The 12,499-nt window shown below is 32.7% G+C and overlaps 1 protein-coding gene across 1 annotated transcript in view; it reads left to right on the forward strand.

The window, feature by feature from the left end:
* Window positions 1–11,494, forward strand: part of LOC148627568 (germinal-center associated nuclear protein-like) — a 32,800-nt gene extending 21,306 nt beyond the window's left edge. The window contains exons 24-33 of the mRNA XM_088574896.1: window positions 45–574; window positions 1,341–1,501; window positions 2,881–3,054; window positions 3,295–3,537; window positions 3,783–3,944; window positions 5,052–5,181; window positions 6,869–7,067; window positions 7,654–7,828; window positions 9,876–9,972; window positions 10,657–11,494. Of these exons, the coding sequence (XP_088431022.1) occupies window positions 45–574; window positions 1,341–1,501; window positions 2,881–3,054; window positions 3,295–3,537; window positions 3,783–3,944; window positions 5,052–5,181; window positions 6,869–7,067; window positions 7,654–7,828; window positions 9,876–9,972; window positions 10,657–11,135 (2,350 nt within the window). The 3' untranslated portion in view covers window positions 11,136–11,494. The remainder of the gene's footprint in view (window positions 1–44; window positions 575–1,340; window positions 1,502–2,880; window positions 3,055–3,294; window positions 3,538–3,782; window positions 3,945–5,051; window positions 5,182–6,868; window positions 7,068–7,653; window positions 7,829–9,875; window positions 9,973–10,656) is intronic.
* Window positions 11,495–12,499: the final 1,005 nt, after the last annotated feature.

Raw genomic sequence — 12,499 nt, forward strand, 5'->3', positions numbered from 1 at the left:
TCTGTTTGTATCAGTGTAAATGATATTTTTTTTATTGTTTTTAGGGAAGTTAAAGCTACGTTAAAGAAGCAGCAGATCGAGAGGTGCAGTGATGATGTAACTGATGAACTTATTGACCTCATAGCTAAGGAAATGTCAGAGGAAGTGTCGGAGGAAGTTTATCAGAAAGATGTATTTGAACGTCTTGCAGAGTTGGAAGACATTTGTCATTGTATTGAGTTACAGAGGGCAGGTAAATTCTTACAGAGGTGGAAAAAGGAGTATTCATCAAGAGTTAAACTGAAGCGAGCCATGTTGGAATTTCCTCAATCAGTTGCCATGGAGAGTAACTACGATCAAGTGAAAAAACTTGTTCCATTTCGTCCAAATGATGTTTGTGATGAGAATGGATTCTATATCAACAACATGGCCAGGCTAAAAATTGATACACCTGACAGAGATTTGACAATAAGATGGGTAGCAGACAGAATGCTTACTGCTCATGAACTTTACAGAAAGATTTGTCATTTAAAGGCTTGGCAGCCATTGGATATGGCAGCAACTATTGGCACACACATCCAAAAACATTTTAGTAGTAAGTATTATAATTTGAAGTTCCTTAGTTAAATATCTGCTTTATAATTATATCCCCACTTTGAGTTAGAGCAATACAGTGATAAGGGTGTTTGTCCTTCTTTCCTTCTTTTCTGTTACACAGAGAGGTACCCATCTCTTATCCATTACTCGTACACTGCAGAATGGACTTTGATGAAATATTCACAGAATCTTTATAACATATTCCCATTGTGTACCTCCTATTTTTGGATTTTGATCCAAAGTAATTTGGAGGTCAAATGGTGCATGTTATTAGATTAGGGATTGGGTGTATCAGGTTAGTGAGTATTTTCACAGTTTTTAAAGCTACCTCAGTAAAATAGAATACTTTGAAAAGTGAAGAAGGATGCTATTGTCAGCTTTTAATAACCAAATATAATTATGTGTTCACAAAACTTGTGTTTTATAGAAATATAAAGGAACAAAAAACTTAGTTGTTTGCAGAAAGTGATGCTCTGTAAATTACTGTGAAAGTATTATTGTTAGTGGGGTACCAGTTTTTGTGGGCCTGGTAAACCATGAAATTTGGTTCCCAACAAAGAGGAAATTTCCTATTGATGTGTATGATGGAGTCATCAAATCCACGAATTCAAGAGTCTACGAACTGATAATTGTTCTCTAAACCACTAAAAAATGGTACCCACTAATAATAGTTACTTTCACAGTACATGTATTTTGAAATTTAGTTATGTAAATAACATTCTTACTTTGTATGCAGTATTAAATGTTTCTTTTTACTACCATAGGATGTAGATCTAAGTCTTTCTACTGGAAGTTAGTACTATCTTTACCTGATACTGGATGTTGTCCCTCAGGTGACAACAGAGCAGTTACAGAGCTTCTTAATAAATGGTTGAGGTCTAAGTTCACAAAGGGAAGAGATGAGGCATCGCAATCTCAGAACAAGGTTTGTCTTTTGTTTAAGTACAAATTTGAAAGATTTTAGATGAATATACTGTGACCAATATAGTTTGTCTGCCGTCAGAGACAATTGTCATTTTCAATTGAAAGGGAAAAAAAACTTTAATTAGAGGTTTCATAATGGGAGAAGTTGAAAATTGCAAAATATCAACTCTTTGTCTCATAACAAATGGGTTTTGGCGATAAAACCTTTTTCTCTATGATTCATTTAAAATATTTGACAGCTTGACCTTCTGCATCGACCATGGTAGAAATTCTAGCGATTGTTGATCCATGATTTAACCAGTTGTCACTGAAGAATAATGTAAGAAAAGTCACAACATTGCTATCAACCAATTAGATTTCATAGACAATCACACAAAAAACCAACCATATTGGCAAATATTTTAATCTATTACATGGACAGTTGATTGAAAATTTTCAGTTCAGTACATCCACTCCAAAGCTTATTTTTGGGGAAAACATTTTTTTGGGTTTTTGCTCTCTTAATCACTAGACAACTCCTTTTTTTCTTTTTTGAAATTTTCAATTTGATTTAGATTTCTGATATCTACCATGAACTAAGTCAAAATTTATGTATTGCAATATGAAAACAAACCTTGTCAGTTAGTCTTACAATTTTGCTTTCTCTGATACTTTTGCTTTTGACAGACTGTCATTTTGAAAATCAGTTAGCTGTGATACTAATTATTCCCCCACTTACAACTTTCAAAGTGGAGCATATATTATAGTGTTAGGGTTGTCCGTCTGTCCTTCCAGCCGTTCTTCTTTCTGTTACGCAGGGTGGACCCATCTCTTTTCTGTTACTCCTCCTACACCACTGAATGGAATTAAATGAAACCACATAATCTTTATTACATGTTCCAATTGTGCACCTCCTATTTTAGATTTTGATCCAAATCAATGTGGGGATTTTACAAAGCAAAACATGAACTTTGTCATTCTATAATATTTATGGGGATTAGAAGGGCCCATCTCTTAGCCGTTACTCCTCCAACAATACTGGATGGAATTGAATGAAACTTTCACACAATATTTATAATAGGTTCCCATTGTGCACCTCCTATTTTAGATTTTTATCCAATTCAAATTTCAAATTATGGACTTCGTCATTTGTGAATATGAGGACAAGGGTCACCCATCTCTTATCCGTTTATCTTTCTACACCTGTAAATGGAATGGAATAAAACTTTTACAGAAAACTTATTACATGTTCTCATTGTGCACTTCCTATTTTAGATTTGATTCAAAACAATATGGAGGTCAAAATGTGCATGTTACCAAATAGAGGGGTGGGGGTAGGGGTGGGGGAAGGGGTGCATGAATATTGCTAGCAATTTTTCTTGTAATTATTGTTTTCTTTAGAATATGCTGAGTTTATACAGAACCAAACTACCCTTTAACCATAGCAATAGAGTAGAAGATTTAGCTGTGTGTATTAGGACAGTCAGTGATGAGGATGCAAGTCACAATGACTTTCTTGGAGTCAGTGGGTTTATCTTTGTATTGCCACCAGGGATGACACCCAACTTATCTTCTGTAAGTATAAATGCTTTAATACCATTTGTCTTATTAATTGCTCTCAGGATTGAATTTCATTGTGGATATTGATTGTTGATGAAAAGGGTATTAACTAAGTTTTAATATTATCTTTTCTTATTAAGCTTTCTTCAATGAATAATCATTGTACTCCTGTATTTTTGAAATGTGCAAAGACCTTCATTTGAAAAAAAAGATGTTAAGGTAAAGCAATTTATGAGTATTACTTTGTTTCTGTAGAGATATTGGGACGATGCTAGAAGAAGATTTCAGAGCTTTCTTCAGCTGGAGTCACAGCCAGCCATACCTCTGGTCATCATAGCACCGATGATGCCAGATGAAGAGTATTCTGAAATAATTAATTACTGCTTGGATTTACCTCAGTGCATAGATGATGGACTGATTTCCTCTGTCTTTCTACAGATGATAGATCGACAGAAGGATGGGTATCTCAATGTAGAACATCCAGATGTATCTCAGCAGGTATTACATCATGTTTAAATTTACATTAGGAATTCACCTATTCATCATTAATCTTTTGTGAGAATGTCATAAAAAAGTGATAGTAATATAAACAAAAAAATAATCTTAGTACATATAATTTTACAGATTTCTAAGTGTTTTCTTTATTAAGGTGTAAATGGTTAATACTATGGTTTTAATTTGTAAAGAGTAGTGTTTTGTCTTGTTACAAGAATTTTACATAAACACCTACATTTATGTTTTAGTTAACTGAATGTGTTCAGTGGTTAGCTCAAGGATATCCCATCCAGCCAGATATTACTGTTAAGTTACTGAGAGATTACATAGATGACTTCCTAACAGAAAAGTTCTTTGAACCTGTATTAGAGAATCTGAAATTAAGGAAACAGAATGGATTTTTACATCAGGTTTGGTCAATTATTACTGTCGTGTAGTTGTATAAACTTTAGAAATGTGCTTAAAAGGTCTCATTTTGCTTAAATAAATCATAACAATATTTTTGGGTACATGTAGAACGAATTATGAAAGAATTCTATTTTAGTTGTTATAATTCCATCAGATTGAATAAGATTACTGCCAGATGCAATCTTTGATTTTGACACTCAGAAAATTGCTATTTGAGTACTTACATCAAAATTATTTTGCTGAACCAGATAATAACTTTAAAAAGAAGGTTCTACCTTGTTTTTTCTTTGAAAATATACATTTTTATACTAACAATCAAATAGGCATGTGTCCGTCATCTTTTGGGAATGAGGGGCAAAAAGGGCTAAAACATTTTCTGTTTTCTACATAATTACTTGAGTAAAAGTGTATGGATCTCTTTGAAAGAGTAATCTAGGGAACCAATATTCTAGCAGAAATCAAAAGAATGTAAACCAGGGTCAAAGAACAGACAGAAAAAAACAGACACACAACAAGGAACATAAAATAACCAAATAATATGTACAAAGCAATAGAAGTAAACGGGCACCTTGGACTCCTCTAAAAACTTGGAGCATGGACCAGGTGTACCCTGCTTTTCTAGAAACACCCGACAAAAAGAAAGTTGGTATTGGTTTTGGGGTTCTGCCCAAAGGGTTTGGAAATTTGGGGCCTAAAAAGGACCAACAACATTTTTTCTGCTTTATACAACAATCAATGAAGGAATGTTAATTGGTTCTTTTGAAGTTGTTATACAGTGTTCCTTATCACAAATGGAAAGTTTTGATACAACAAGTTTAGATTTTTACCCTAAGACCATTTAAAAAAAGACTAAAAACCAAAAATCAAACAGTGCTTACATTGTTCATTGACAGATGAGATGTGTAGTATATTTCTGTAAACCACCTGTATTCAACTTGAATGTTGTGTCCATACTTGTCCCAAAACTGTTCAGGGTTTAACCTCAGATCATATTAAGCTGCATCTTGTGAGGCATTTTAATCTCTGTACATCTAATATCACTTGTTAGTTATGGTCAGTTCATCGTTTTGAAATATCACGTAAAATGTATTTTTGTGTTTGGATTTCAGCAACCAGAGGAATTAGTACAGCTTTATAATTACGTGATTAGTCATCTGGACCGAGTTCTGAGATCAACATTGACTGTTGAGCAATCGTGGCCAGTTTCTGAGTTTTTCTCCACCAAAAACCTTGACTTTAGTACGTAATGATATGAAAAATCTAGTTACCTAAGTATATTTCATGATTAGTGAGCCTTTTGCCAATTCATTTTTATAAGATCACAAAAAATTTTCAGTTGTATATTGGTAAGGCTGTCTTTGTAGACAATTGGTTTTCGTGTGATAACTTTAGTTGTGGTTGACCAATTGTTATGAAATTTTGATATGATTTTACTAACCTTTAAAGGAAGGTATCTACGTAATTTGAGTTTATGGCCTGCTATTTTAGAATAAGGGGCCAAAAAGGGTAAAAATAGGTGTTGTATTAAAACCCATGTAGAATGTTTGTTTTTCTTCCGATTTTGGCTACTCCTTTTTGTGTTCCTGATTTAATTCTAGTTAACAAATGTATCTAGCAGATTTGATGCATTTTGGACTGTATCTTTGTTTTTGAGTCTTAAGGGGTCAAAGGGACCCCCACAATTATTGGATTACTTATGAAAATTCCTGCCTGCATTTTTCAATCGGATTTCATGTATCTTTTATAGTTTTCAAGTTATAAGGGGTCATAAGGGACCACACCCTAAAAAATTGACGTCTTTATTTTTGGTCTGATTTTGAAACTTTTTATTTGAATTTAAAATTTTGTGCAGTATAGTGTCCAAAACAGTTGTCATGTCCATAATACATTGTAAGTCCCTGTGCTTAAGTGTGTCAAAATTCAATACTATTTCCACACTTTCCCAAATTGTTCAGGGTTCAAACACTACGGTCATATCATGCTGGGCTCTGCAAAGCTTTTTATTGTAATATCATTCTATCCTGTTTATATGGTGTTCTTAGAAATATTTAAAACTTTTTGACTTAAATTTGTTGAATGATTGTAAAACAGTTTTGTCAAAATGGTGTAGATACCAGGAACAGTAAGAAGAAATATTTATGTCCCTTCAGCATGGTAATGTTTTTCCAAAGCCAACTACTGAATTTAGAAAAAAAGACTAGTATAAAACAAAAGCAAATTATAAAGAAAAAGAACACTTACTGGTATTATATTATTCTATCTCATTCTGATTCAAACATACATGCATTTACCATGTAACTCAATATTTCATCTCTGTTCTAAAATGAAATTTATCTGTTAAGCTAAATTTATCTACTGTGTTTGACCAAACATAGGAAACGAATCAGGGAAAAAACATTTGATCATTGTTTTACCCCAAGCAATAGTGAAGGGTTAAATAATGACATAGCCGGTGGTAAAACAATGATAAGATGGAGTTTCTATGATTTATTTGGATTCTGATAGGACTAGTTTATTCATATTTTTGAATAGACACAGCCCATGTGTTGCACAAAATGTATGTCATGTGTTTATCACTTTTTTTACCATGTGATCTAAATAACTTTGAAGCATGTCATATTAGAATTTCTACTTTAGCTTTTTTCTCTGCTATTGTTACGTTGACAATAGACTTCACATGATTACTCATTATTCTATAGTCTTTTTACAATATTTTGTTTAAATCTAAAATGTATTTTTACCATAAATAAACATGAGTAAAAGAACATCAATATATTGTATATTTGATTTAATGAATAATTGGTTCATTAATAATTGCAAACCATAAGGTTGACCATATGCACAATTTTGTTATAATGTCATCTATTTAAAATATGGTAATTTTTTTTTACAAAGGTATTTAACTTTGTCATACATTATTCTTTAGATTTGGCTCCTTCTCATTGGAATACTGAAGATCACATTGACTATGTGTCTCAGTTGATAAAAGCTTTACAGTTGCCATGGTTTCTAAATGGGGATTTTGAGAAAGATGATTGGTCTGATATTTGTGAAGTATTATGGGCATACATAGACAAAGTAATAGATGAATGTGATGGGCAACCTAAGATTGATCTGTCATCTAAGTAAGTAACAGTTCAGTTCTGAGAGTTCTTTTTATGAATTTGTCTTCGGGTAAGATTTTCAGCTGTGCATATATAAATGTTCCACCAATTGTCATTACCTAAAGCTTGGGAAAACTTTCATGGTAATAATTTGAAATTTGGAATTCAGCTTCAGCATTATGGGTTGTACAATGTTTATGACATGTCTTGCTAATGCATAAACATAATGTTTACTGGAGTGAAACCTAAATCTCTTTACTGGAGTAGTAGCAGAATCTGATCAACATGGTGTTTACTGGGTGTTAACTATGTTTTGTTTATTTGATGTTTGCTGTAGTTAGAATTAAATTTCATTATGATATTAAAAATGTGCATTATTAACACATTTGTCCTACAAGTAGTACAGTCAATGCAGGTCATTTTATATTTTCTAATTCAAATTATGTAAGATAGAATGACAAAATAATGTTAGGTTAAATAGAGACTTTGTTTACTTAAAATTTCATTTCACTGTTTTACTATACATCTATAACATGAAATTTGTTATTAAACTTTACCTGTGCTTATTATCTAGCCATGGCAGAAATTATATATTTTCTTGTTTTAGGATAAGACTGATACTGAAAAGGACAGAGGAAGATTTTAGGGATATTTGTTATCTACTGGAGAAGGAAACCAGATGTGAACCATCACATGAGAATATCCCCTGGACTGATATCATCATTTCCTGTATAGATTTCAAGATGTCAGCAACCATCTTTCAAGATCCCCAGTTAGATGAGGTCAAAAAGATTTCTGAACTATTTATTCATAGATAAGGCCCCCTACAAAATTGAATCCTCTCATTATTTTTCTCTATGATTTGGTCATTTTATCTACTTCTTCAATGGCTAGAGATTTGCGATATCAGAGCATGGATGATGTGATATGAAAAATCCCCTAATGAGGTTCGATGTTGTGTGGTTGTTACTCATTTTCTATAAAGCCTGATTGGTCAAAAGTGTTGTATTGACATTTCTAGCATTGTTCTTCTGACACCATTGTTGACTTCATTAATGTGCAATCACTAGAAATTAGGCCATGACAGATGCTAAATGTCTAGTGGGTAATATTTTCCAAAGGAATCATAGAGAAAAGGGTTTGATAATTTGTGAAAGTTAAATATTACAAAATTTCAACTGGCTTTAGTTAATTTTGACATCATAACACTTTTCAAGGCTCATTTGTTATGATCTTGAATATAAAAAACTTGAGTTGATATTTTGCATTATTCAACTTTTACTCAATATGAAGCAATAAACTAATGGGTGGCTTTGAGCTGACATTTTTAGCTCACCTGGTCTAAGCCCATGTGAGCTATTGCCTCAATAGATGACTTGGCATCCGTCGTCATCGTTGTCGTCGTTAACAATTTTTCAAAACTCTTCTCCTCTGAAACTACTTGACCAATTGTAACCAAACTTGGTATGAATGTTCTTTGGGGTATCCTGCATAGAACTAATGTGGGGATTTTTGATCTGTCGAAAAAATATGGCTGCCACTACTAAAAATAGAACATAGCAGTCAGACAGTAGTTTTTCGCATGTATCTCCAAAACTGTTAGGTTTAGCCAAATTCTGACATGAGGGTAAAACTGTTCAGCATGATGAGATCTATCTGTGGTCAAATTTTTATTTTAATCTGTTCAGGCATTTTGGAGTTATTGCCTTTTTTCGACGTTTTTTTGCTATTTTTAATGTTATTTCTTTCAAAAATCTTCTCGGACACTACTTGACCAATTGGAACCAAACTTAGTATGAATGTTTCTTGGGGTATCATGCATAGAACTGATGTGGGGATTTTTGATCCGTCAAAAAAAAACATGGCCACTGATACTAAAAATAGAACATAGGGGTCAGACAGTAGTTTTTCACATATATCTCCAATACCATTAGGTTTAGCTAAATTTTGAGATTGGGTGAAAGTGTTCAGCATGATGAGACCTATCTGCGGTCAATTTTTCATTTTAATTTATTAAGCCATGTTGGAGTTATTGCCCTTTTGCAAAGTTTTTTGCTATCTTTGATATTATTTCTTTCAAAAATCTTCTCCTCTGACACTATTTTACCAATTTAAACAAAACTCGGTGTAAGTGTGCCTTGGGGTATCCTGCATAGAACTGTAATGGGTTTTTTTGATCTGTGGAAAGACATGTCCGCTGTTACTAAAAATAGAACATAGGGATCAGACAGTTTTTTGCATATATCTCCAAATCCTTTAGGTTTAGCCAAATTCTTTCAATAGCTGAAACCATCCTTATACTTAGGACTACAAAAGTCTTCAGGCATGAAAGTTGTCAGATGCCATCTTTTTAGAGTTATTGACCTTGACAGGAGAAAATGACAGATTTTTTTCAAGCTTTCAGCCAATGTCTTGAAAACTATAATAGATTTAGACTTTCATTTGCTTAAATGATCCTTATGGTAAGTCCTATCAAAGTTTTCTTGAGGTCAAAATTGTTGGACAACTTCTTGTTTATTTTATTGCCCTTGAAAGGCAAAATTCAATCAGGTGAGTCATTCAGGCTCCTTGGAGCCTCTTGTATATCCTAGTCGGGTTGTTATCCCTTTGACACTTTCACCTTATCCATTCACGTTATTTAAGTATATTGCAGAAACAAAGAACTAATAAACGCCAAACATCTGTGTTTTTGGACATTGAGAGGTTCTTTACTTAGATGATGGATAAAATTCTATTAACTATGTTTGAGTGATCTCATATTGACACTATGCTGTTTTGTTATATAATGTTTTAAATTAGATGGTTGCATTGAATTATTTCTAACTGTAGGAATTTGAGCTTTTGGCTGTTTTTATGAAGAAAGAGTTGAATATGTACAGACCACCAGATATCTGGAGATATATGGAATCAGTGAGGGATATCAGTGGTTTGTTTACTTACCATTAAAAGACACTATTTGATTTTGGGGTTTGTAGCCCATTTAGGAATTAAGGACCAAAAGGGGACACAACAAATATTTTAAAAAAACTTGCTTATTCCTTGACAAACTTTGGTGGAGTTTTGATGTAAAGTCTTGAGCACTTAGGTTCTTTGTATACCCTTCATCTAATTTTTGGTCCTTTTTCCTGATTGGTGTGATATGGGTTCAAAATAAAACTTATCATTTCATAAAAAAATAATGCTTGGGGTTCTCAGAAGTGCTAAATCTAAATTTTTATTTCGATTTTGGATTTTGGGCCATAATAAGTGAATTAGAAGTTTTGAATTCTACGACCACATTCATTCTGTTTCAGAAACCTAAGATTTGTCAAGAATTTAATCCACAATTTAATCACAATTCATGGCTGTATCAAGCTTGATAAAAGAGTCCATTCTTTCCCCCACCAGTAACAGTTTTAACCTCTGGTTATATCGAGCTGCATTGAATTCTTTTAAATGTTTAGTATAAAGTAAATAAATAATACACCTAAGCTAGCTCTTAAAAGGGCACAGGATGAACACATTATTATTTAAAACAGACTTGATATCTTGAGTATTTGAATATACTGGTACATATTTAAACTTTTGTTTACGAAAAAAATACATTTCCTGTATGTTATTTTATTTATAGTATCAACATCCATGAGGACATCAATGCAAACAGCCAAAACTAAATCAAAGGCCAAGAAATCAGAACAGAGTTGTCTCTTAGATGCAGCAGATATAACTCAGAATAAGAACAATGCCTGTATTGTCCTAGATATTGAACCCGAATGTGTTCAATCTACTCGTAAGGTGTCAACATCATTGAAAGCAGATCTTAAAAAAGAGCAAAAGAACTCAGAAAAATATGAACAGTTTCTAAAAAATGCTTTGTTTGGAGAGGATATAAACAGTACAACAATCCCGGATATGTCAGGACTTCCTCCATGGAGTGTTTTTGATTCACAAGATAAATCAATGGATGGGGATAATATATTGACAAGTAGTTTTAGTGAGCCATTAATTACTGATGAACTTGATAAGTTTCGGAAGGATATTGACAGTAATAGACGGGCTAGTGATCTTTTTGAAATGCAGCTACGGCATGCGATTGGTAGTCCTGTTTAAGTTATGTACCATCTCATGTAATTAATGAAACACAAGTGCAATATCTGTTATATGATTGTGTGATGTTTCAGTATGTTAACATGATGATGATTATGAATTTATATTCATTTATATTACGAAAACATTTTGAAAATTATCTTTATTGTTCTAACAAATGTTTAGTTGTGATCACAATTATCAAATTTTAAAACTTGCCAATAATATTAGAAGACGAACAAAGTGAAAAATTGGGCATTTATTATTGATAATGTGATTTGAAAATATCAGATATGTTTCAACATGAGGAGCCTCAGCTTAAATCATGTTTATAGTGCTATTGTTTTGTATATGATATTTTGAATAAAGATATGGTTATCTGTGGTATGATTTACATTAAACTTTTATCCATGTTGATGCTATCTGAGGTTTGTATGTTGTTTCATTGAATCTTGATAGCAGAGTTTCCTGTTCAGTTGCTGATCCTCTAGGGTGTTTAAGATGAGGAAAAGGTATCATGAAAGGCTAGGCTATTTTTCAGGACAAAATATGAACTTGGAAAGGTCAGTCACAATGTCCTTGATTGATAAACATGTGTTATCTGATTGAAATAGTAGAAAAGTTTGTTTCTATCAGCCATTGATTAAGCTTATGCATGAAGAATTGATAGGTTAGTTTAACTAAGGAACTACATTCATACCGTTTTTTTTTCATTAGAAAACAAGAGGCACAAATAAGCTTGTATTGCTCACCTAATAAGCCCCTGCTTCAAAGGTAATTGCATTAAATCTTGGAGTTTGATAATCTTCCCTTGCAATTACCTCACATTAATTCATGCATATACTTCCTATATACTTGAAAGTTCTATTGAGCAGTTGAGTGGAGTAAGCTTTTAAGGTATCAACATTTACAGCCATTAGACAATTACTTTCTCCCTTCATGCACTTTAATATATTACATAATGTCAGCCATTAGACAATATGATTCCTATTCTAACAATCAGATGAAGGGTTTAAAAGTTGTGCTGTCATGGTTTCAAAATGTTAAAGCCCTCATTCAGATTACCTCCCTTTTGCAGGCATCTTCTGTCTTGCACATTTGCTGACTTCCTATGAAATTCATCACATTCCTGTGAACATTTAAGAAGGAGTTATGCTAAAAAGATACTTGGACAGACAAGGTGATTCTTATACATCATGGCAAGGGTATTAATATAATTAAACTATTTTACCAATGAAGGGCAAAAACTCAAACATCATTTTGTTATATGACTTTGGTCCTGTTGTATAAAGTTAGCTTTTACAATTGCACAATAAATAGTAATAAAACAAATAGAAATCTTTGGAAAAGAACATAAAAAGGACAACTTGCCGAGGACAATTAATTGT

Source organism: Perna viridis, chromosome 1, assembly GCF_037379345.1.
Source record: "Perna viridis isolate PV_CMFRI_1.1 ecotype Kerala chromosome 1, ASM3737934v1, whole genome shotgun sequence".
Lineage (NCBI taxonomy): Eukaryota > Metazoa > Mollusca > Bivalvia > Mytilida > Mytilidae > Perna > Perna viridis.